This window comes from Natrix helvetica, assembly GCF_964273705.1.
Source record: "Natrix helvetica genome assembly, chromosome: 10".
NCBI lineage: Eukaryota > Metazoa > Chordata > Lepidosauria > Squamata > Natricidae > Natrix > Natrix helvetica.
This window is the reverse complement of record NC_138561.1, coordinates 4,902,010-4,928,415: the sequence shown is the minus strand read 5'-3', so window position 1 is coordinate 4,928,415 and position 26,406 is coordinate 4,902,010. Positions and strand designations below refer to the sequence as shown.

General features: G+C 42.2%; 1 protein-coding gene across 4 annotated transcripts in view; it reads left to right on the top strand.

Annotated features, from left to right (window-relative positions):
• NLRC5 (NLR family CARD domain containing 5) overlaps positions 1-26,406 on the top strand; it is a 92,131-nt gene that overhangs the window by 24,621 nt on the left and 41,104 nt on the right. For 3 of the 4 annotated variants that reach the window (XM_081963327.1, XM_081963325.1, XM_081963326.1), the window contains 13 exons: positions 4,386-4,469; positions 4,549-4,632; positions 5,778-5,867; positions 7,709-7,774; positions 8,640-8,708; positions 9,678-9,761; positions 10,369-10,458; positions 12,408-12,455; positions 16,620-16,700; positions 19,696-19,779; positions 23,198-23,287; positions 24,686-24,748; positions 25,831-25,914. In XM_081963327.1, coding sequence (XP_081819453.1) covers positions 4,386-4,469; positions 4,549-4,632; positions 5,778-5,867; positions 7,709-7,774; positions 8,640-8,708; positions 9,678-9,761; positions 10,369-10,458; positions 12,408-12,455; positions 16,620-16,700; positions 19,696-19,779; positions 23,198-23,287; positions 24,686-24,748; positions 25,831-25,914 — 1,017 coding nt within the window. The remainder of the gene's footprint in view (positions 1-4,385; positions 4,470-4,548; positions 4,633-5,777; positions 5,868-7,708; positions 7,775-8,639; positions 8,709-9,677; positions 9,762-10,368; positions 10,459-12,407; positions 12,456-16,619; positions 16,701-19,695; positions 19,780-23,197; positions 23,288-24,685; positions 24,749-25,830; positions 25,915-26,406) is intronic. The other variant, XM_081963328.1, reaches the window with a different exon arrangement.

Sequence of the window (26,406 nt, the reverse complement as noted above, 5' to 3'; positions counted from 1 at the left end):
GGGAGCACCATTATATTTGCCTGAAACGGTATAGGGTTTCCTGCCTGGGCAGGGGGTTGGACTAGAAGACCTCTAAGGTCCCTTCCAACTCTGCTATTGTATTGTATTGTATTGTATTGTATTGTATTGTATTAGATAAATCAACACAACAGGAGCATCCTGAGGTAGATCCTCACACAGAAAAAACGCGGGAAAGAAGAAAAGTCCCCGTCATAGCAATCAATCACAGCTTAGGTTACCTCACCTAGTGAGGTTCTGGGAGTGCACCCAGCAGCTGCCAAAAAAGCCAACACAGTTCTAGGCTGCATCAACAGAGGGAGAGAATCAAGATCAGGTGAAGTGTTAATACCACTTCATAAGGCCTTGGTAAGGCCACACTTGGAATACTGCATTCAGTTTTGGTTGCCTCGATATAGAAAAGATGTGGAGGCTCTAGAAAGAGTGCAGAGAAGAGCAACAAAGAGGATTAGGGGACTGGAGGCTAAAACATATGAAGAACAGTTGCAGGAATTGGGTATGAAAAGAATGAAAAGAAGGACTAGGGGAGACATGATAGCAGTCTTCCAATATCTCAGGAGTTGCCACAAAGAAGAGGGAGTCAAACTATTCTCCAAGGCACCTGAGGGTAGAACAAGAAGCAATGGGTGGAAACTAATCAAGGAGAGAAGCAACTTAGAACTGAGGAGAAATTTCCTGACAGGACAATTAATCAGTGGAACAGAAGTTGCCTCCAGAAGTTGTGAATGCCCCAACACTGGAAGTCTTTAAGAAGATGTTGGATAGCTATTTGTCTGAAACGGTATAGGGTTTCCTGCCTAGGCAGGGGGTTGGACTAGAAGACCTCCAAGGTCCCTTCCAACTCTACTATTGTATTGTATTGTATTGTATAGTGGCCAGCTCTCTTCAAACAATTAGCTAGAATAACTATGAGTAAGGACACATAGCTATAATAACTATGTGTCCTTACTCATTGTACAGGCAGTCCTAGACCTACAGCCACAATTGAGTGCAACACATGTCTGTTGTTAAGTGCGACATTTGGTTTAGTGAGTTTTGCCCCCATTTTACCACCTTTCTTGCCACAGGTGTCAAGGGAACCATGGCAGGGGATAAGTTAGTAACACCGTTGTTAAGTGAATCTGGCTGCCCCGTTGATTTTGCTTGCCAAAATCACCTGACCTTGGTACAAAAGCAACGGTCATAAGGATGAACCGGTTGCCAAAACATTTGAATTTTGATCACACGAGCATGGGAATGCTGCGAAGGTCCTAAGTGTGAAAAATGGTCATCAGTCCCTTATTTCAGTGCCGTTGTAACATCAAACCGTCGCTAAATGAATTGTTGTAAGCGAAGGACTATCTGTACAGCCCTTCGCTGTTCTAGCTATTCAATTAAATATCTGAAAAAGATTCCTGTGAAAACTTGAGAACAGCAATAGAAAAGTCCTAGTTCTGTACTTGTACTAGATTCAAAATACATTTCTGGATTATTCTTGAAATATGTATAGTCCAGGGGTGTCCAAACTTGGGAACTTTAAGACTTGTGGACTTCAACTCCCAGAATTCCCCAGACAGCATGGCTGGCTGGGGAATTCTGGGAGTTGAAGTCCACAAGTCTTAAAGTTCCCAAGTTTGGACACCCCTGGTATAGTCCTATAAACTATAGCCCTATTCTGAAATTCCCGTGAAATAGAAATATATTGGAATATTTATTTATATTGGATGTATTAAATTGGATGTATTAAATTGGATGTATTAAATTGGATGTATTAAAGAGTAAGGTTCTACATTTAGGCAACAAAAACGAAATGCACAGGTACAGTATAGGTGGTACCTTGCTCAATAGTAGTAACTGTGAAAGGGACCTTGGAGTCCTCATGGACAACCATTTAAATATGAGCCAGCCATGTGCAGCAGCTGCCAAAAAAGCCAACACAGTTCTAGGCTGCATCAACAGAGGGAGAGAATCAAGATCAGGTGAAGTGTTAATACCACTTTATAAGGCCTTGAGAAGGCCACACTTGGAATCCTGCATTCAGTTTTGGTCGCCACGATGTAGAAAAGATGTGGAGACTTCTAGAAAGAGTCCAGAGAAGAGCAACAAAGAGGATTAGGGGACTGGAGACTAAAACATATGAAGAACGGTTGCAGGAACTGGGGATGTTTAGCTTAAGAGAAAGAAGGACTAGGGGAGACATGATAGCAGTGTTTCAATATCTCAGGGGTTGCCACAAAGAAGAGGGAGTCAAACTGTTCTCCAAGGCAACTGAGTGTAGAACAAGAAGCAATGGGTGGAAACTAATCAAGGAGAGAAGCAACTTAGAACTGAGGAGAAATTTCCTGACAGTTAGAACAATTAATCAGTGGAACAGAAGTTGCCTCCAGAAGTTGTGAAAGCCCCAACACTGGAAGTCTTTAAGAAGATGCTGGATAGCCATTTGTCTGAAACGGTATAGGGTTTCCTGCCTAGGCAGGGGGTTGGACTAGAAGACCTCCAAGGTCCCTTCCAACTCTGCTATTGTATTGTATTGTATTATATTGGAATATTTATTGCTGTTCTCCACTCCCAGTGTTCACATTGATAGATGATTCTCCATGATGACTAGTCCCTAAATTGGTCCCATTGTTGCTGTAACTGACTCCATCCCCCTTGCTGCTGATCATCCAAAATCAGAGGCTTGGACGGGACATTGGAGGTTTTCTAGTCCAACCCTCTGCCCCCCCCCCATACCATCCCAAACAAATGATGCTAGCAAGATTTCAATATTTGAGGGGCTACCATAAAGAAGAAGGAGTGAACCTATTTTTCAAGGTGCTAGAAGGCAAGACAAGGCACAATAAATGGGAACTAATCAAGGAGACAAGCAACCTAAAACTAAAGAGAAATTTCCTAATGGTGAGAACAATTAACCAGTGGAACAGCTCACCTCAAGAAGTTGTGGGAGCTTCATCACTGGAGGTTTTAAAGAGGAGATTGGACAGCCATTGGTCTGGAATGGTATAGGGCCGTGATGGCAAACCTATGGCACATGTGCCACATGTGGCACACAGAGCCATATTTGGTGGCACGCCAGCTGTCAGCTCTGGCGTGCATACATGGACTGGCCAGCTGATTTTTCTCCCTTCCAGAGGGCCAGGGGAAGCCAATTTTGTCCTCCCCTGGCTTCAGGAAAGCCCCCGGAACCTGGGGAGGGGTCGTGCATGCATGCACAGGGGGGGTCATGCATGCATGTATGGGGGGCAGGTCAAATGTGCATGCACAGGGGGTCACGCATGCATGCACAGGTGGGCAGGGAGGATTGAGTGGGCATGCATGTGCATTTTTGGCATGCCATAAGAAAATGTTCGCCATCACTGGTATAGGGTCTCCTGCTCAAGCAGGGGATTGAACTAGAAGATTTCCAAGATCCCATCCAATGTTGCTCTTCTATCTTCTATCTTCTATCTTCTTTTCTTTCCTTCCACCTTTTCCGGCATCAGAGCCTTCTCCAGAGACCTGCGTCTTTGCAAAATGTATCTGAAGTAGCATCATTGGAGCTTGGCCATTTGTGCCTCAAGTGACAACTCTGGGTTGATTTGTTCAACAATCCATCCGTTTGTTTTCTTTTTGTTGTGCATGGTATTCTTAGGAGCCTTTCCCAACACCGATATTAAGCGGCGTCAATATTTTTGTAGCTCTCACAAATCCTCTTCTAACTTTATGCCTTAACAGATCTGTTGGCTTGCTAGCTAGATGATGACAAACATGTTTGTAGGGCACCGTATCGGAGAATTGTATTAAACCAATCTGTGATTTTATCCACTTGTGGTTGATTCAATAAAGCAATATTAGACAAGCATATGTCCAGTCTAACGAAGAGAAGGACTAGGGGTGATATTAGCAGTCTTTCAAAATGTGAGAGGCCTCACAAAGAAAAGGGGGACAACTTATTCTCCAAAGTACCTGAAGGCAAGACAAAAAGTAATGCATGGGAATTTATCAAAGAAAGATCCGCCCTAAAAGCAAGGAGGAATTTCCTGACAGTGAGAACGATCAGTCGAATGGCTTATCTCTGGATGCTGTGTGTGCTCCAACATTGGATGTTTTTAAGAAGAGATTAGACAACCATTTCTCTGGAATGGTATAAGGTTTCCTGCTTGAACAGAGGGTTGGACTAGAAGACCCCCAAGGTCCCTTCCAGCTCTGATATTCTGTTAAGCCATGACTTAGCTGTTGTGTTAGTCAGCTTGAGTTCATGTCTTCCCACATTGGCAACAATCATAGGGCATAAGGAATAATGTTAATGAGCTTGCAAGAGTTCATGTGCCACAAACAGAGATAAAAATGATGAATGGAGTCAACTAAACATTTATTCATGATTGCTGCTTTCCTCTTGTGGTGTTTAGATTGCAAGATTGCCAATTAGATCCACAGAGGGCAGAGGAGTTGGTAGACATTCTCCAGAACTGTTCCCACCTGTCTGAAATCAAGTAGGTAGCCGTTCTTTCCAAATACCTGTGAGCAGAAAGAGGTGTTTCGATCTATTACTAACTTGACGAAATGTGTCAGTTTATCAGATAACCAGCTTGGTGACGAAGGATGCAGAATACTTATGACTGTGATGTCCCAGATGTGCATTTCTGGTCCTCTGAAGTAAGTCTGAAAATAGGCCTTTTTCATTTAATATGAAAATGCATTTTGATTGCAAGAGCGGTGGTGGCGCAGTGGTTAGAATGCAGTATTGCAGGCTAATTCTGCTGATTGCCGACTGCCAGCAGTTCGGGAGTTCGATTCTCACTGGCTCACGGTTGATTTAGCCTTCCAACCTTCTGAGGTCAGTAAAATGAGGACCCAGATTGTTGGGGGACAATATACTGACTCTGTAAACCGTTTAGAGAGATTGCACTGTGAAACGGTATGCAAGTCTAAGTGTTATTGGCTATTTGATTCCTAACATGGGCAGTCCTTGACTTACAACCATTTGTTTAGCAACTGCTTAGAGTTGCAATGGCACTGAAAAAAAAGTGACTTACGACAAGTCCTTGTGCTTATCACCATCACAGCATCCCTATGGTGAAGTGTTCAAAATTCAGTTGCTAGGCAACCAACATGTATTTACAGTGGTTATCGTGTCCCAGATTCATGCAATCACCATTTGGCATCTTCCAGCTGACTTCTCACAAGCAAAGTTAATGGGAGAAGCCAGATAGGCTTAACAAACACACAGTCCACTTAACAACTGCAGTGATCTGCTTAACAACTGTGGGAAAAGACATAGAATTGGGTGTGACTCACTTAATAACCATCATGCTTATCAATGGAAAACCTGGCTCCAATTGTGATTGTAAGTCAAGGACCACCAATTGATTTTTTTTTGCGTTCTAAAGTACATTCAAACTGAATTTTGCCTGCCATGAGTTTAGAGGCACAGCTGGGTGGCCTTGAGCCAGTTATTTTTTCTCAGCCCTAGGAAGAATCTCAAAAAACTTTATCCAGAAGGTTGCATGGGCTAGTGGACACAGATGGCAAGACGAGACAGAGTCACCACCTCCCCAAACAACAACAAACTCAGAGATACACAGCCCATACATTGCAGTTGCTCATCTGTCTTGAAATAAAAATTGCTCATTTCCCCAGAATTCCCCAGTCAGCCATGCAGAGAGTTGAAATCCACACGTCTTAAGAGTGGCCAAGGACACCTCTGCACCAAGCCACCAGTTAATATTAATGTGGCATTTATTGTTATAGCTGTTTTCTAACAATCTCTCTTTCTTGTGATGTGATTTGGTTTCCTGCAGTTTAAGCAACAACCAGCTCTCGCTGAAGAGCATTTTTTATCTCCTGGACTTGGTGAATCTTTGCCCAAATGTTGTGAAGCTGGAAGCCAGGTATGCCTGGGGCTAATCAAGACAAGGACAATTCAATTTTGAAGAGAAGTGGCTGTTGTTATAATTTTGGGCTGAAGGTTGAGCAGGAGAAGCATTTTAGCTTTATTATATGTGCCCACTTTTGATTGGTCGAATGCTCTCTGGAAAAGTTTGAATTGCACGTTTGCACTTATGCAGAATCAATTTATTTCTAAATCAAATGCAGGTAGTCCTTGACCAATTGTCAAACAAAATGGCTGTTAAGTGAATCACACAAAATTTTGCAACCTTTTTGCCATGGTTGCTAAGTGAATCACTGCAATTGTTAAGTGAATCATGTAGTCATTAAATGAATCATGCAGTCATTAAATCCAGCTTCTCCCATTGACTGCTTGTTGGAAGCTCGCTGGGAAGGTCACAAATGGTGATCGCATGATCCCTGGACAATGCAACCGTCAGTTGCCATGCACTCACACATGACTAAGGATGATATGATGGTCGTAACTGCAAGGCCAGGTTGTGATTCATTAGCTTGATTGCCATTGTAACTTTGAATGGTCATTAAGCAAACAGTTGTAAGTAGAGGACTACCTGTATAGAATAGCCTGCTTCAAAGGGAATGAAATCTGAATGGGCACTGGGCTTCTGGAACTTCTCACCACGGGAAATGGAGGCGCATGGAACAGTGTGTTCGTGCATAATTTCTTAGGGTATTTCCTGCAGACCTTTGGTCAACTTTAGCATCAAGGCATGATCTTAAAGGGGGGAAAGAAGAAAGAGATAAGGAGAGGAGGATGGAAGGAAGAGAAAGAGTAGGAGAGAGGGTAGGAAGGGGAAGAGGAAGAGTAGGAGTAGGGGAGAGGTAAGGGAAGAAGAAAGAGGTAAGGAGAGAAGGAAGGAAGGGAGAGAAAGAGAAGGAGAGAGGGTAGGAAGGGGAAGAGGAAGAATAGGAGTAGGAGAGAGGTAAGGGAAGAAGGAAGGGGAAGGAGAGGAGGAAAGAAGGAAGAAGTAAGGAGAGGAGGATGGAAGGGAGAGAAAGAGTAGGAGAGAGGGTAGGAAGGGGAAGAGGAAGAATAGGAGTAGGAGAGAGGTAAGGGAAGGGGAAGGAGAGGAGGAAAGAAGTAAGAAGTAAGGAGAGGAGGATGGAAGGGAGAGAAAGAGTAGGAGAGAGGGTAGGAAGGGGAAGAGGAAGAATAGGAGTACGGGAGAGGTAAGGGAAGAAGAAAGAGGTAAGGAGAGAAGGAAGGAAGGGTGAGAAAGAGAAGGAGAGAGGGTAGGAAGGGGAAGAGGAAGAATAGGAGTAGGAGAGAGGTAAGGGAAGAAGGAAGGGGAAGGAGAGGAGGGTGGAAGGAAGAAGTAAGGAGAGGAAGGTGGAAGGGAGTGAAAGACAAGGAGAGAGGGTAGGAAGGGGAAGAGTAGGGGTAGGGGAGAGGTAAGGGAAGAAGGAAGGGGAAGGGGAGGAGGAAGGAGAGGAGGAAGGAAGAAAGGTAAGGAGAGGAGGGTGGAAGGGAGAGAAAGAGAAGGAGAGAGGGTAGGAAGGGGAAGAGGAAGAATAGGAGAAAGGTAAGGGAAGAAGGAAGGGGAAGGAGAGGAGAAAGGAAGGAAGTAGAGAAGGGAGGGAGGGAGAAAAGTAAGAGAAAATAAGGTGGTGTTACAACAGGCGGAAGGGATGGTGAATAAAGCAACCCAAACTGTATATTATAACCTATTAAACAACAAAGGTATAAGAATGACAGATGTAAAGATGAAGGACAATTGTGTGAATGTATAGTTAAAATGGTATGTAAGAGAACAAAAAAAAATTAAAAATTGTATTTTAAAAAAAAGGCACGACCTTGCACAACTCTTTCTCTTCTCTCTAGTATCGATCAACAAATTGCAGTTTTGACCTTTGTGAATAAAGGGGCCCCTGATGCCACTCAGTCAAGGTATGCGTCAGACCTTCAAGGAAGACCAAATGTTGGAGAAGAGCAGGCAGAGTCAAGCGCGTTATCAGCCTGCAGTCAGTACGATGCTGGAAATGGCCTAACTCCTTTTGAATTCCATTGATTCTTATCTAGCATCAATTCAGTGCTGATCAGGGTGGGATTCTACCGGTTTGTCCCAGTTCGGGCAAACAGGTAGCTCCGAAGATCAGCTGGGAATGAACCGGTTCGCTCTGACCTTCAGGCACGCCCAACCACCTGTCCCTGGGCTCTACCTACATATATTTCCTTGGTTTTTAGCCCAGCTGATAGGTGCAGCAGAATGGATTGTTGCGCCTCAGCTGTTTTCCTGTGAACTGTGCACAGATGTGCAACATGCATCGGGCACTTCAGGCGCGCATGCGCTCAGCGAACCGGTTGTTAAACCGGTAGGATCCCACCCCTGGTGCTGACCCTTAGCTGACTAGAGTAGGCAAAAAATGTGATTTGTGATACATCTTAACTGAAACTTAATGTGTGGTCTTGATTCTTCATACCTGACACCAGACTATGACATGTAGATTAGGACTATTTTTATGGATAACCTATAGTGACAGAACTTTACAAACTTCAGTGTGCTTCCCCCTCCCTCAATTTATCTTCATGTTAACTTATCTGAGATGTTTCCTCAAGTTTCTTTCTTGGCCAGCCTCCTTTGATGACACCATGGCCTTGGTAGTGGGTCTTCTTGTTGACCTTCAAGGCCATTCTCTCTGTCCTTTACCGTATAGTCCATTTCTAGCCACATTTGACCAATCACATTGCTGGACTTCTGTTGCTGGTTCCTTGTACCCATTGTATACTATTTTGTCATTTGCCTTTGCTACAGGAATTACAGTTATCATGATGTCCAGTTAAACCAAAGTCAACGGATGGAGCTGACGTCAAAGGAAATATGGTACAATCACTTTGTTAATATCTAGAAGCTTGTTAAAATCACTTTGTTAATATCTAGAAGCTTGCCTCCAGAAGTTGTGAATGCCCCAACACTGGAAGTCTTTAAGAAGATGTTGGATAGCCATTTGTCTGAAACGGTATAGGGTTTCCTGCCTAGGCAGGGGGTTGGACTAGAAGACCTCCAAGGTCCCTTCCAACTCTACTATTGTATTGTATCTACTTAGTTTGATCCTCTAGATGCTTGGAGAAAAAAGAGCATTGTATGTGTCACTGGTTCTGAGGAACACCATTAAGAATCTAAAAAATTTCTGAACCAGGTTTAGGGTTTACTATGTTGCGTGAACCTAGCGTAAGAAGTTTTAGACTTACCTGGCTTAATCAACACTTGAATGGTGATTTTCCTTCTTTATTAGCTTGGCAGGTAATCATTTTCATGATGAAGATCTCAAGAACTTGTGCTTAGCTCTGAGACGTTGCAGCAGTGAATTAGAAGTAGAATGAGTATTCATTCTTGTCAATTGATGTGAATGTCCCGAGCTTGGGATCACTTTGAAATTTTGGATGTCTGCATCAATATATTTATGTTAGTGTTCCAGAAGCTTCCATTTTGGAGAAGGTACATTGGGATGCATCCAGAGGTGGATTGCTCCCGGTTTGGCCCTGGATCAGATGAACTGTTAGTAGTGGCGGTGGGAAGCTTCTCCCACCTGCCTGGATGCTTCTTCACATGCGCAGAAGTGTCGCATGGGAGCATGCCTGAAACTGGTAATAAAAAAAATTAGCAACCCACTTCTGGATGCGTCTAAATATTTTGAAATCTTCCATTGGGTTCTGTGCCCAAATCAATAAAATTAAAATATTGCCTCAATTAAATTCACAGTCCAAAGTAAAATGTGCAATAACAGAAGATAAATATGCACACTGGATTAGTAATCTCTTCTTTGCATTCTTTTCTTTCTCCTGTCATCAGTTTGTCAAATAATTCTTTCGGGGACTCGGGAGTTCTGAAGATAATGAATTCCATCCAAAATCTGAAGAATTTGAATTCTTTAATGTAAGTAAAGGTTTCTCTTTAATTAGTGATATCTGTAAAGATATGTATCCTCAGACAGCTCTTAAATAATCCTGACCTACCTTAGTTCTCGTTGTAGACATTGTTTGGAGTGCACCACTTTTTGATGATGGGAACTTACACTTTTTGTTAAGTGCTATTTTTATATTTTGTATTAATAATTTTGTTGGGAACTTGAAGATGTCTGGACTTCAGCATGCCTCCTGGGGCATATTCGGAATTGAATCCACACACATTTTCAGGCTCCGTACTTTCAAAGCCATTATTTTGTATGCTCCTGATGTGTGTGTGTGTGTGTGAGAGAGAGAGAGAGAGAGAGAGAGAGGGAGGGAGGGAGGGAGGGAGAGGGAGAGAGAGAGGAGAGAGAGAGAGAACTGAAAGTGAGCAGCATTACAGCATATAAAATATCAGCCTATTTAATTTATGCATTAATTATTATTTTTTACCCTCACGTACCAATACCAAGTAGCTAGCACAAGGTGCTTTGAATACCATGAAAGGAATTCTCTGCGGTCAGATTAGCTTCTGTATACATTGTAATCATATTTGTGTTCCTGGCAGTGACCATTTCTGTTCTCTTTCCTTCCAGTCTGGATAATAACCAAATGTCGCCGGATGGTGTCATTTCCTTGCTAGAATTCTTCTCCGGCGTAGAACATATCACTTCAGTCCATTTAGGGTATGTAAAAAAACAACAACCCAGTTCTTCACCATTGACCTTCTCAATCCAACAGGTTTGCAGTCTTTGGTCCAGTCTCTCGTACTACATCTTTATCAACAGAAGTCTTTATCTCCAGGGGCAAATCTCTTGAATGGTTGGGACTGGAGGAAATTGTGTTCTAATGCAGGGGTCTGCAAACCCCTGAATACTCAAAGAACCATTTGGACCCGTTTCCCACAGAGAAGAAAACACCGGGAGCCACAAAGGTCCTAACCGGAAGCCCCCCGTTCAATTCTGGAGCTGACCGGAAGTTCAGTTCCCCCACCATAGAGTCTCCTCCTAGCGCGGTGTCCTTTTTTCTCTACCTGTCATAACCAAAAGCCCTATCAATTGTGGAGACAACTGGAAAACTCTCCCCTTGCCATAGAGTCTCCTCCTGGCGCACTGTGCTTCTCTCCCACCCCCCCACCGGAAGCTCCTCTCAAAATTGTGGTGCCGACCGGTGACGGAGCCGCAGCAGAGGGAGGAAAGAGCCACATGCGGCTCCAAAGCCGCAGTTTGCTGCCCCTGTTCTAATGCAACTGGATGATTTGGGTTTGAAGGTTTCTTGTTTGTTTGTGTGCCTGTTTTATGCCTTCAGGTCAGTGTAGACCAAGGTTGTTATACTGGCAGCTCGCGGGCTGGATACATCCTATGCAGGCCCACCCTGGCTCTGCAAAGGCAAAAAATATCATGATATGTTGCGATACGTCACATGACACAATCGAGTTTGACACCCAAGATCTAGACCAGTGATGGCTAACCTTTTGGTCGTCACATGCCAAAAGTGTACGCACGTGCCTACACCCATAATGCAATGTGTGTGTGTGACATGCCCTGCCCCCGCACACGATCCCCGCGCACGTGCCTGCAATTCCCCCTCGCACATGTGCCCCACCCAGCTCTCCCATTTTTGGCTTCCATGTTGGTGCAGGAGGCTTTCCAGGCCCAAAATTGAGCGCATTTTGGGGCCTCGCGCAGTGCCCCCTGTGCATGCATCCTGCTCCCGCATGCGTGCATGTGTCCCCTCATGCACCCCGCCCCCCCATGTATACACGGCAGAGACCCAAAGACCAGCTAGCTGGCGGGAGGCACGTGTGTTTACACGGTGGAGCTGGGCTGGACAACGGCTGGCGTGCCCGAAGAGAGAGCTCTCCGTGCCCCCTGTGGCATAGGTTCACCATCACAGGTCTAGACCATAGCTTGGAGTAGACCTTCCAGTTTTCTTGACAACCTTTTTTGTCCTTGCCATCTTCCTAGGGTTGAGATAGACTGGTCTTAACTTCTCAGTTGGCTTTTGAACTGAACACGGGAGTAGAATTCACCCATCTCCCAGTTTCTACCACAGGGCCTTTAACCACAGTCGCAGTGTATCCAGTGGCGGGATTCAAATAATTGAACAACCGGTTCTCTGCCCTAATGATTTCTTCCAACATCCAGTTCACCAAACTGCTCAGAAACGTAACAACCAGTTCTCCCGAAGTGGTGCGAACTGGCTGAATCCCATCCCTGAGTGTATCTCAACCTTAGGAATGTTAAGTCAGAATTCTGACTGGAGAATTCTTGGACTTGAATTCCGTGCATTTTTAATATTGTCAGAGAAATATTGCAATATTTCAGCAACATTTCTCCTTATTTATAGCTCTTTCTGCATTTTACAATAGACTGGCCAAAAAGAGTAGGAATGATATTTATGCAAATTAATTAGCTGGAATTGGATTCTTTTTCAAAGCTTGTCCGTAGCAAAGACAACAACTACCTTAAACCCATATCTGTGGAGATGGGCTCAGAGTGGAGATATCACATCAAGTTGCTGCACAATTGAAAAAAACCTGGTTGAAAAGTCAAATTCATCTCACTTGAGAAACTGGGGTGCTACATTCATTTAGGAATCACTTTACTCATAGCGTTTCCGTATTCTCTTATAGTTTGGGAAGCATCCAGAGATGTCGCTTATGCTTTGGAGAACATATCAGGTGAGGATTGTCTTCATTTTGATGTATCTTTCTTTTCAGGAAGGATTTATCTTGATTATGGATTAACAGGTGGGAACTCTGGATTCAATTTTGCATTCAGGTTTCAAAATTTGCCCATTTCTGATCCAGTATTTCAATTAAAAATCAATGGACCTTCCCTAGGTTGGACCAAGGGACTGTACTACTATTTAAACTCCACTGTTTGACAGGAGCAACTTTTTCCCCCACCCATGTTTAAAAAAACCCTCTGCATTGCTATCAGCACCCAGGGGTGGGTTTTTTTTTGAAGTACAGGTAGTCCTCGGCTTACAACAGTCATTTAGTGACCATTTAGGGTTTCAAGGGCACTAAAAAAAGGGACTTATGACCATTTTTTAGACTTCGACTGTTGCAGCATTCCCACGTGATCCAAATTCAGACACTTGTTAACTGACTCATACTTATACAATAACAATACAATAATACAATAATACAATAGTAGAGTTGGAAGGGACCTTGGAGGCCTTCTAGTCCAACCCCCTGCCTAGGCAGGAAACCCTATACCGTTTCAGACAGATGGCTATCCAACATCTTCTTAAAGACTTCCAGTGTTGGGGCATTCACAACTTCTGGAGGCAAGCTTATGACGGTCACAGTGTCCCGGGGTCATGTGATCACCTTTTGCGATCTGATTCACTTAACAACTATGCTGCTAACTTAGCAATTGCAGTGATTCACTTAACAACCCTGGTAACAAAATATCATAAAATGGGGGTAAACATCTCTTAACAAATCTTTCCTTTAAGCAACACTATGTTTGGGCTTCATTGTGGTTGTAACTTAAGGACTACCAGTTATAACTTTTTTAAAAATTCCTTTTTGGTGACTCTTGGAAGTACTAGTATAGTTCTCTCAGCAGCTACATAAAACTTAAAAAGAAATGGGTCTCCGCTATGGATTATTTTTTTTTCAGGGAAGGAATTGCTTTTACGTTCCTGAACATGGTTCCGCCTCACCTCTATGCCCTATGAACATTCTAGAAGCAATAAACAAATATACAAGGATTCCAAAAGAAATATAGCCCCCAGTTTTGAATATTATAGGAGGAGAGCTCTTTTGATCCACGATAGCCTGAAATCAGACAGAGTCTGGTAGCATCTTTACTGACTAATACATTTTATTAAAAGACATCAGTTTGGGGCACACAATAAATAAACCATGTTCGTTGAATAAGATGCTGTCAGATTTCTTCCGATCTTGGTATAAAGATGCTTGTTGGTCAACCATTTGAGATATCACCCAACACTGAAGATCCAGATGTTTTGCCTGCAGTGCAGAGGTTTATCCGTTCAGTGCCTAGCACCTCCAACTAAAAAGATTGGGAAACACAAGTTCAGAAGGTATCAATAAAGGAGGATAGTTGTAGCTCAGGATTGAAGTGCGGAGCCCTTGATGCTCTCTAAGCTTCGCTGTTTTCTTGCAGTTGTTTCATTACCCAAGCTAGGTCTTGTGGTCCGCAGAGCTGGCAGCAGAGTCGGACAGTGAGGAGGTTGGGGAGGAACAGGGGCCAGTCCTGGGGGTTGAGGGAAGGAGCTAGACAGCAGCGAGGCAGAGGAACAGCTGGAGCCTGTTCCCACTGTGCAGAGCTGTCTGGAGACAAGAACAACTAAGAAAGCAGGGTTGACTTGGGAATAAAGGAACACTTTGGAGGTGATTGGCCCCTTCCAGAGGAAACAAAAGAGGAACGAACAGGAAGTGGGCTTTTGCAGGAAACAATTCGTTCCTCGGTCTGGAAAGTTCTGTTTCTGAGAACCTCTGTGCCAAGTTTTGTTTTGCTCTGTGTTTGGGTACCCTTATCCTAGCGCAGGGGTGTCCAAACTTGGGAACTTTAAGACTTGTGGACTTGGCTGGGCAATTCTGGGAGTTGAAGTCCACAAGTCTTAAAGTTCCCAAGTTTGGACACCCCTGTCCTAGTGGGATAAGGTGCGTTTGGATAAACATTCCTTTGAAAGACTGTTTGATAAGCCTTGCTGACTGTGAATGAAAGGAATTCACGGTCACATAAATAAAACTCCCTCTTCTTTGTGGGGTTGCCACAAAGAAGAGGGAGTCAAGCTATTCTCCAAGGCACCTGAGGGCAGGACAAGAAGCAATGGGTGGAAACTAATCAAGGAGAGAAGCAACTTAGAACTGAGGAGAAACTTCCTGACAGTTAGGACAATTAATCAGTGGAACAGCTTGCCTCCAAAAGTTGTGAATGCCCCAACACTGGAAGTCTTTAAGAAGATGTTGGATAGCCATTTGTCTGGAACGGTATAGGGTTTCCTGCCTAGGCAGGGGGTTGGACTAGAAGACCTCCAAGGTCCCTTCCAACTCTACTATTGTATTGTATTGTAAAAGAGATTTTGTCGGGACTAAGACTTTGCTTTTGCTTTCTAAGGAAGCCTGGGTCAAAACACTAGGTAATATCATCAGTGCTGGACAAGATGGGCCGTAGTTTTTCATTTCAGAAGTTAAACCACAAGAAATGTTAGTGCTATCTTGATAAGCACATCTTATTTATTTATTTTATTTTCTTCACATTTCTAGACCGCCCCCTCTCCCAAAAAGGACTCGGGGCGGTGTACAGTCCACATAACGAGCAATAAGTATCAAATACAAATATAAATACAGATATAAATACACATAAGGAGGAGGTTAAAAATTTAAAAGAACTGTACGGAAGAATATAAATATGGTTCTAAAAACCCTAAAATCAGTTAAATTTAAAACCGTACCCTATAAATAACCAGGTAAGAATATGTTTCCAGGAGGTAACAGTTGTCACAATTATAATTATGCCAGGCCAGCTAATCGAAACAGGTGAGTCTTCAATTAGAATACAGTCTGCACTAGAAGAAGAATACAGAACCTAATCAAGTCCTTGACTCAAGTAACCTAGTTTGTTTCTTGCCCTCCAAAGGTATAGCCCGGCCAGCGAGCATGCCAGGAAGCAGCTGAGCAGCTGTTGCTTTTAGTAAGTTGTATTTTCATCTTTTTGGGTGCTCCTAGCTCCAAAGCAGTGGTGCTCCGTCTGCCATTCTCTACGGGGACAACATAACCTTTCAATGTTCCAAAGTCCTGGCAATAAAAGACCGAATACCTAGGAGCACAGTGGCTTGAGTGGTTAGGACACTGGATTGGAAGTTAACAAGCTTATGTTCAAGACCCAAGGGCTGCCCTGGGGTGGGATGAGTTTCTGTCCTTTGCTCCAGCTCCTGTCGGGGACATGAAAGGCAGCCCCAACACCCTGGACATAAATTGTTTCAACTCCTACCCTAAAAACGACGCTATAAAGCACTGCACACCAGAACAACTAGACACAAAAAACAGTTTTTTCCCAAATGCCATCACTCTGCTAAACAAATATTTCCCTCAAAACTGTCAAACTATTTACTAAGTGTGCATTAGTATTAATCTTCTCATCGTTCCTATCACCCATCTCCTCCTACTTATGACTGCAGGACTGTAACTTTGTTGCTTATATCCTTAAGATTTATATTGATATTGATGATTTCCTGATTGCTTATTTGTACCCTATGACTATCATTAAGTGTTTGTACCTTGTGATTCTTGAGCAATGTATCTTGTCTTTTTATATACACTGAGAGCATATGCACCAAAGACAAATTCCTTGTGTGTCCATTCACACTTGGCCAATAAAGAACTCTATTCTATTCTATTCTATTCTATTCTATTCTATTCTATTCTATTCTATTCTATTCTATTCTATTCTATTCCATTCCATTCCATTCCATATTCTATTCTATATTCTATTCTATATTCTACTCTACTCTACTCTACTCTACTCTACTCTACTCTACTCTACTTTACAGTACACTACAGTACACTAGACTCCTATTCTATTCTATTCTATTCTATTCTATTCTATTCTATTCTACTCTACTCTACTCTACTCGAACATTTCTAGTATCTTTTGAAGCTATCTATTTACAGAACTCTCTTCAAAGAGTTGCAAAACAAAAGAAAAAAAATTAATCATTTCCCCTCATTTTGGGCTGCCATATTGTTATGGAACCTGTAGGAAAGGTGAAAAAGCATTGAGGGAAAACATCAGAAGGGAGGTGGGTTCAACCTTTTCTGGATTTAAATCTTTACAATGCAGAACGTGATCCTCTCTTTCAGCCTGGAGGGTTGCACAATCAGGCTGGACATGACTTCCCTCTTTGAGATTCTCGCCAAATATTCTGGATTGGCAGAAATCAAGTAAGTGCTTGTGACAGATGTGCACACATCTTTACCCAACATTTAAACCAGAACGGAACTGAGTTTGCATGAACAAAGTATATAGGTAGTCCTCTACTTAGGAACAAAATTGAGCCCAATATTTCTGTTGCTAAGCTAGACCGTTGTTAAGGGAATTTTGCTCCATTTTGCAACCTTTCTTGCTACAGTTGTTAAGTGAATCACTGCAGTTGTTAAGTGAGTGACACAGTTGTTAAGTTAAACCTTTCTCCAAAGGAACAATAGCAGTGCCAACATACGCAAGCTGTTGCACAGGATGATTTGAATCTGAAATGTTTTAAGCCGACCATTTTACATTATTTTCAGGCAAAAACGAAAATCTATAAAACAGTTTCCTCCGACCTTACTGGCCACATGAATATCTGTTTCAAAGCTTCCGTTAAAGTTGGAATAACTTGTTTCAAACCCCCCTGCCCCCCCCTTGAAAGACTGGGAATGTAAAACTTCTTCTACCCTCTTCTAAATGTAGTTAAAACCTGCCCAAATCTTCAGGTTTTTTTTTTTTGAGAGGGTTTATGCAGATTTCAGAGAAGGCTGTGATAAGAGTTGTTTTTTTCTGCTGAGGCAGACAACTTGAGATAAAGATGAACGAGAAATACAGATTATCCTGCCAAGAGGAATTTTAACTCAGCAGGCGGCCTATTAGTTCCAGCATTACTACAGAATTGGAACAAATTGAAATTCTGAAGTGCAGGAGAGGCAGGCCATTTGCACATTTTAATGTGTTACCAACAGCTACAAATGAAGACTGTAGAATAGCTTTTTTTTTTCTTGTATTAGACTTACTATATAGCACTAGCAATAGCACTTAGACTTATAGACCGCTTTACAGCGCTCTCTAAACGATTTACAGAGTCAGTCTCTTTCCCCCAACAATCTGGGTCCTCATTTTACTGACTTCAGAAGGATGGAAGGCTGAGTCAACCTTGAGCTGGTCAGGATCGAACCCCGGAGCAGGGGTGTCAAACTCACAGCCCATGGGCCAGATGTGTCATGCGCAGACCACGCCCACCCCGGTTTAGCAAAGGGGAGGGGGAAGTTGCAATACGTCACATGATGGCAATATGTCATCGCGAGTTTGACACCCCTGCTCTGGAGTGAGCAGTGAGTTAGCTGCAGTACTGCATTCTAACAACTGCGCCACCATGGCTTATATAGAAGCTCTTGAAATTATTCATTCAATGACTGTTTGAAGTTACAATGTCCTCGCACTTATGACTGTTGCAGCAACCCCAGGATCATGGTCAAAAGCAGCTGGAGTGACCGTGGCAAAAAGGTCGTAAAATCAGGAGCAATTCTCTTAATAAGTATCTGGCTTAGCAACAGAAATTCTGGTCCCCATTGTGATTGGAAGTTGATGAACATCTTCACACCACACATGGATCCATTAATTATTAATTTCTCAGGACATTCAGATTTATTCCATCTTTAATATCTAAACTCAGATAAAAATCTAACCTCACTAAATGATTCCAAATATTGTTACATTGCCCGTAGAACCCATGCTGAGATGATCGCTGGGCATTGTTACTTTTACAGCAGTTCATTTGTTTTGACCCTCTTATCCAACATTATTTAACTGCAGTAACAAAGAAGCAAGAGACAAAAATTTCTGAATTGTTACATATAAGCTTTGAAAGCCCCTGGTAATAATTCCAAGTTAACGTAAAGTTTCCTAATGATGCCGTAACTGATTCATAATAATCGAGCCAATGTTATAATACAAAAAACCAGTGATTTATTAACAGCTTCATTAGGCATTATTCATTAGGCAAGATTGATTCGCAGCCATTTCTTTGCTCGGTTTATCCGCTTCTGAACTTTGCCCCTGTTCCTTTCCTCTCCTCAGTCTGTGTCATAAATCACGTTACCCAATAAATACACCCATCTCAAACCAGCTACTGTAATCAGAGATCCAGCTCCGCTGACGGTATGCGTAGAATGTCAACATGGAGAGTTGACATTAACACTTTGCAGGTAGTCCTCAACTTACAGCAGTTCATTGAGTGACTGTTCCAAGTTACAACGGCACTGAAAAATGTGACCATTGCAACATCCCTATGGCCATGTGATCAAAATTCAGACACTTGGCAACTGATTCACATGTTCCAATGACATGGGATCATGTGATCCCCTTTTACAACTTTCAATGGGGAAGCCAGATTCACTTAACAACCATGTTATTAACAAATGCAGTAATTCACTTAACAACTGTGGCTAGAAAAGTCATAAAATGGGGCAAAACTCTCTTAGCAAATGTCTCTCACTTAACAACATGAATCTGGGGCTCAATTGTGGATGTAACTCGAGGACTACCTGTAATTGATTCTATTGGACAGCCGTATGTGTGTATGTGTCTATCCACAATGGCTTGGATGGGTTATTTTACTCTTGTTGCTGTAAATGTCTTTAGTCAACATTATTAGCAATATTGGATACTGCACTCTGAAGGCAGAAAGGTTATAAAATATAACTCAGAAGCAGAACACAAGTTTTCGTCATTAATATTTTCCAGTTGGCATCTGATAGGAAATGGAGCAAGGATTCAGTGGCTCATGAGATGGATTTGGTCCAAGTTAGCTTCCCTGAAATTTTAATCTTGATGATGGCATTTAGTAAGAGCATTTGTTCTGCCTAGTTTCAATATTTTTTCAAGCTTGATGCTTAGGAGGGAAAGATTTAACCATTGCTGCCTCCAAATCTTTTCTCTATGGAGCAGTTCAGTTTGAAAAAAGCTTAGCTCCCTGGGTCACACCGACTGGATCTATGCTGAGTTTGACCAGTCATGGAAGCATTGATGAGATGTTCCTCAAAATCACCACAAAAGCTTGATGTTGATGGAGGCCATTTCAACAGCTCTTTGAACCTTCAAAAGTATTTCTCCTCCACAAATGCAGTAGTCACGATAGACTTTATTCTTCTGATGCATCTCAAACTTTCCTTTTCCCCTGTCTAGTTTCTCTGGAAATTCACTAAATGATGAAGATGTTAAGCAGATGGTGTTGTGTCTGTCCCATCTCAGCAACTTAAGATTCTTAAGGTGAGCCTCGATAGATTTCTGCCTGAGAAATCCAATGTAGGTGCACAGAGCTGCCAATTCCCATTAAAAAGACAACAGCAGATTCCACACACTCTTCATTTTTGTATGTTTAAGTTTAAAAAAAAAGGATTTGTGAAACTAAAATAAGGTACAGGTAGTCCTTGACTTACAACAGTTTCATTTAGTGAAGGTTCGAAGTTACAGCGGCACTGAAGAAGGGATTTTAGGAATGTTTTTCACATTTACAAACCTTTGCAGTATCCCCATGATCATGTGATCAAAATTCAGACACATGGCAACTGGCATGTACCTGACAAAGTCAATGGGGAAGTGAGATTCTCTTAACAACCATGTTACTAACTTAACAGCTGCAGTGGTTCACTTAACAACTGTCCTAAGAAAGGTCATAAAATGGGGCAAATTCACTTTACAGCTGTCTCTTTTAACAAGAGAAATTTGGGGCTCAATGTGGTTTTAAGTCGACTACCTGTACCCATTTCCCTACCCCTTGTAATTTCAAGAAAAATTCCAGGTTCAACTGCATTCTTAGAAAACAGTTTTTTCCTGAACGCCATCCCTCTGCTAAACAAATAATTCCCTCGTCACTGTAAAACTATTTACTAAGTTTGCATTACTATTACTATTAATCTTCTCATCATTCCTATCACCCATCTCCTCCCACTTATGACTGCAGGACTGTAATTTTGTTGCTTGTATCCTTACAATTTATATTGTTTCCTAGTATGATTTGATTGCTTATTTGTACCCTATGACTATCATTAAGTGTTGTATCTTATGTTTCATGACAAATGTATCTTTTCTTTTATGTACACTGAGTGCATATGCACCAAAGACAAATTCCTTGTGTGTCCAATCACACTTGGCCAATAAAGAATTCTATTCTATTCTATTCTATTCTATTCTATTCTATTCTATTCTATTCTATTCTACTCTACTCTACTCTACTCTACTCTACTCTACTCTATTCTATTCTAAGATGGTGGGTAACTGAACTACACTGCTTTTTGTAGATATGTGTCTATCTGCCCAGAAAAAAATGAAACGTGGGTGGAAGAAATAAGAACTATAGCAGAAGATATCCACATAAATTGGTACTTTCTACTTGGCTGTGACCCTTGCGGCAGCCATTTTGTGAATGGGTAAATTCCCCCAGCAGCCATTTTGTGAATGGGTAAATTCCTCCAGCAGCCATTTTGTGAATGGGTAAATTCCCCCAGCAGCCATTTTGTGAATGGGTAAATTCCTCCAGCAGCCATTTTGTGAAAGGGTAAATTCCCCCAGCAGCCATTTTGTGAATGGGTAAATTCCTCCAGCAGCCATTTTGTGAACGGGTAAATTCCCCCAGCAGCCATTTTGTGCATGAGTAAATTCCCCCAGCAGCCATTTTGTGCATGGGTAAATTCCTCCAGCAGCCATTTTGTGAAAGGGTAAATTCCTCCAGCAGCCATTTTGTGAAAGGGTAAATTCCCCCAGCAGCCATTTTGTGAAGGAGTAAATTCCTCCAGCAGCCATTTTGTGAATGGGTAAATTCCCCCAGCAGCCATTTTGTGAAGGGGTAAATTCCTCCAGCAGCCATTTTGTGAAAGGGTAAATTCCCCCAGCAGCCATTTTGTGCATGGGTAAATTCCCCCAGCAGCCATTTTGTGAATGGGTAAATTCCCCCAGCAGCCATTTTGTGAAAGGGTAAATTCCCCCAGCAGCCATTTTGTGAATGGGTAAATTCCTCCAGCAGCCATTTTGTGAACGGGTAAATTCCCCCAGCAGCCATTTTGTGCATGAGTAAATTCCCCCAGCAGCCATTTTGTGCATGGGTAAATTCCTCCAGCAGCCATTTTGTGAAAGGGTAAATTCCTCCAGCAGCCATTTTGTGAAAGGGTAAATTCCCCCAGCAGCCATTTTGTGAAGGGGTAAATTCCTCCAGCAGCCATTTTGTGAATGGGTAAATTCCTCCAGCAGCCATTTTGTGAAAGGGTAAATTCCCCCAGCAGCCATTTTGTGAAAGGGTAAATTCCCCCAGCAGCCATTTTGTGAAGGGGTAAATTCCTCCAGCAGCCATTTTGTGAAAGGGTAAATTCCCCCAGCAGCCATTTTGTGAACGGGTAAATTCCCCCAGCAGCCATTTTGTGCATGGGTAAATTCCCCCAGCAGCCATTTTGTGCATGGGTAAATTCCCCCAGCAGCCATTTTGTGAAAGGGTAAATTCCTCCAGCAGCCATTTTGTGAAAGGGTAAATTCCCCCAGCAGCCATTTTGTGAACGGGTAAATTCCCCCAGCAGCCATTTTGTGCATGGGTAAATTCCCCCAGCAGCCATTTTGTGCATGGGTAAATTCCCCCAGCAGCCATTTTGTGAAAGGGTAAATTCCTCCAGCAGCCATTTTGTGAAAGGGTAAATTCCCCCAGCAGCCATTTTGTGGGTTCATCCACATTTTCTCAAAACTCTAAATCCCTTAGTCCAAATAAGCTGCAGTCTCATATTTGGTACAAATAGATACAACAGTGATGCAATATTGAACAAGTTAAAGATCTACTATCTTCATTAGCACAAGAGGGTAAACTTAATTTTCTATGGCTTAATGCAGGGGCTTTCAAACTTGGCAACTTTGTGGACTTTGACTCCCTGCTGGCTGGTGAATTCTTGGAGTTGAAGTCCACAAGTCTTAAAGTTTGGAGATCCCTGGCTTACTTTATAGAAACTAAGAGCATTTAGTTCAATAGATTGGGTAAACCAAGAGAAGTATTAATACCACTTTATAATGCCTTGGTAAGGCTACACTTGGAATACTGCATTCAGTTCTGGTCGCCACGATGTAAAAAAGATGTGGAGACTCTAGAAAGAGTGCAGAGAAGAGCAACAAAGAGGATTAGGGGACTGGAGGATAAAACATATGAAGAACGGTTGCAGGAACTGGGTACGTCTAGTTTAAGGAAAAGAAGGGCTAGGGGAGACATGATAGCAGTCTTCCAATATCTCAGGGGTTGCCCCAAAGAAGAGGGAGTCAAACTATTCTCCAAGGCACCTGAGGGTAGGACAAGAAGCAATGGGTGGAAACGAATCAAGGAGAGAAGCAACTTAGAACTGAGGAGAAATTTCCTGACAGTTAGAACAATGAATCAGTGGAACAGAAGTTGCCTCCAGAAGTTGTGAATGCCCCAACACTGGAAGTCTTTAAGAAGATGTTGGATAGCCATTTGTCGGAAATGGTGTAGGGTTTCCTGCCTAGGCAGGGGGTTGGACTAGAAGACCTCCAAGGTCCCTTCCAACTCTGCTATTGTATTGTATTGTATTGTATTGTATAAGTAGGTTAATTCATCAACTATCATGGTGGTGGACCAAGCATGGTTGCAAACCCAGCCCATGTGTTGTTACTTCTGTCCTCTTCTCCCAATTTTTTGCAGCATCAGAGATAATGTGTTTTCATTCAATGGGATTTGCTTGCTGGCCAATTCATTCAACCAGTGCAGGAGAATCTCTGAAGTGGACATCAGGTAAGCAATGAAAGCTTGGAATAAGACAAATGTAGATGGATTGAAGCCTATTGTGATGGAGGAACCTATAATCCCATCTCCCATTTCTTGCCTCATGAAGATTTATTGTTTAGGGGTAGATACACAGGTATCCTTTGAAAATCCTGCATTTAATTTGTTGGAGAGGAAAGGGGAAAAAATTTCCAAAGACGTTATATGGGGAAACTCTCCCTTAGAGGAAGCACCTACAGTCAGGATAACCCATTCTTAATACAGGTAGTCCTCGACTTACGACCACACTTGAGCCCAAAATTCATGTTGCTAGGTAAGATATTTGTTAAGTAAGTTTTGTCTCATTTTACAGCCTTTCTTGCCCCAGTTGTTAAGTGAATCCCTGTAGTAGTTAAATTAGTTACACGATTGTTAAGTGAATCTGACTTCCCTGTTGCAAAACGTGATTACATGACCCCGGGACATTGCAACCCGTCATAAATATGAGCCAGTTGCCAAGCATGTGAACTTTAATCACCTATTGCAGTGTCCTCATAACCAGCATGGGAATGCTGCAATGGTCGTAAATAAGCAAAGCGGTCATAAGTCACTTTTTTCAATGCTGTTATTACTTTGAACAGTCACTAAATGAAGGGTTGTAAGTCGAGGACTCCCTGTGTCAGTGTTCCAAATATCATCCAAAATAAAATCAGAGTCCAAGGCAGAACTTTCCTCAAACTTTCAATTTATTAAGAGAGACATGTTGGCACATCTGTGGAATTAGCCATTCCAGCCCCCTCCGCCTGCATCTTCCCAGGCGCTATAAATCTTCCAATTTCTTCCCAAATTCCTTTGCACTTTGGAAGATTCACAGAGAAGGGTCTCGTCATTGGCTTCTTTTCTCAAAGGCTCTATTTTCATCTTCGCTGATATTTTACACTTACTAGGTAAGGTCATTGTTGGAAGTCAGCCAACATGTCTCTCTTAATAAATTGGAACTTTGAAGAAAGCTTTGCCTTGAACTCTGATTTAGTTTTGGATGATATTTGGAACGCTGACATCCTGTACGTTTCCTTGGGGTTTCATGGGAAGAAGAGAAGCCAGGAAGATGCAGACTTCTGGAGAGATCTTTATTAAATAGAAATTTATTAATTGAATAAAATCCTGCAAGAGAGGCAATCATAAGCTGAGCATTGCCTGTACACAGAATCTCCATGCAATCTGTCAAATGCCTTTGCCTTAGCCTTGGAACATCAATGCAGCACATGTTGCTCAAAGAGAGACCAACCCTCTCTTGCTCTTTGCGGGATGAACAGTTGGATGCATCCCTCCATTTTTAAAGTCCCAGGTGTTTTGACTTGAGAATGCCTCATCCCAGTGGAGGAATCTGGTTTCTGAAAGTGAACCTATCCTTTGTTATGTTTCTAGATCAAGGAAAAATGCTTTTTTGCGTTTTGTGGAAAGTCAAGCAAGCGAAGCACTCTTCTGCAGGTCTGTGACGTCCAATCCAACCCTTTATGTTCTTAGGACACTTTTGCTTTTTTTCAAGAGCATGGATACATCTTGCATGCTTTTAAAAATCCACTCTTTCATGTACTGTATTTTTTGGAGTATAAGATGCACTGGAGTATAAGACGCACCAATATTTTGAAGAGGCAAATTGCACTCTGCAGACCTCCCAAAAATGGGCCCATTTTTTGTCAAATAAAAGGCATGCATAGCCTTTAGGAGGCTTATAGAGTAGTCCTGGGGGCTGGGGGGGGGCAAAAACGAGCAAAAAATTGTCTGTTTTTCGCTCATTTCTGTCCTCCCCAGCCCCCAGGAACACGCTGGAAGCCTCCTAAAGACTATGCACGTCAATTTTTGCGAAGGGGTGGGGTTTCAGGAGGCCAAAAATGCTATGTTCAGTGTATAAGACGCACCCAGATTTTCACCCTCTTTTTTGGGGGGGAAAGGTGCGTCTTATACTCCGAAAAATATGGTATGTGAAATAATGGAAAACAAAGAACTCCAATAATTAAATGGTCAAACATAGCATTTCAAAAAGGCATTTTGAAGCTCAGGTTAGTATGATTAGCTCTCCCTCCCTGTTTTAGTTTTGCAAGACTAATTTGAAGTCTCAGCACTGAATGACTTTTCTTTGGTGCCTTTGGAGAATTGCTGCAAAAACACAAAATGAAAAAAAGTATTAAACACGTAGCCATTAATTAATCGCACTTAACTAATTGGTTGTACTTAAATAATTGGTTGTATGCCACCTAGAGTCGACCTTTGATGAGATGGGCATCACATACATTTAATAAATAAGTAACATAATTGAATTCCATTTTAATTTTTGCTTTGTTCAAATTAGTCAGATTTAGCTTTGGTCAGGCAAGAGACAAAGGCAGAACAAAGCACCTACATTTTATAGCAATCCCTGTTTTGCTGAATAATGTTCAATATTTACACTTGTTCCCTTTTCTTCCTGGGTTAATTAGCCAGTTTTCAGACAAATGCATCATTATAATATCGTTTTCTACCTTTAAAGGAAGACTCACTTCTATCTTTCACCTTGAACTGTCTTCAAACAGGTTCATCAACTGTGGCATTGACCAGCCTCATCTCACAGCTCTGTGTGCCGTGTTTGAAAACTGTGACCATCTTGCAGAGCTGGAGTAAGAGAGTACCATTACAGTTGGGGAGGGATGGGATGTTTCACAAAGTTCTGTACTAAATTTGTGGGCGTGGGACCTGGAGGAATTCTGGGAATTGAAGTCTGCACCTCTTAAGATTGCCAAGGTTGGGAGACACTGATAGAGAGACGGAGATGATGAACTGGGATTAAGGGTTTAGGGTTTAAAATTATATTTATATATACTGGCTCTGTACAGTTCTTTTAATTCTATTTTCAACCTCCTCCATTCTAACTGTACATATTCAATTCTATTTATTGTATTTTGATATATTCTTTACATGGACTGTACACTGCCCCGAGTCCCTTTTGGGAGAGGGGGCGGTCTAGAAGCACGGTAAAATAAATAAATAAATAATAAATAAGGAGACTCAGATTTCCACCAAGCATGGAGTTTGCCATCTCTCTCTCAACTCTACAACAAGGTTGTTCTTGTCAATTTTAAATAATGGAGGGGACCAAAACTGCTGCCTTG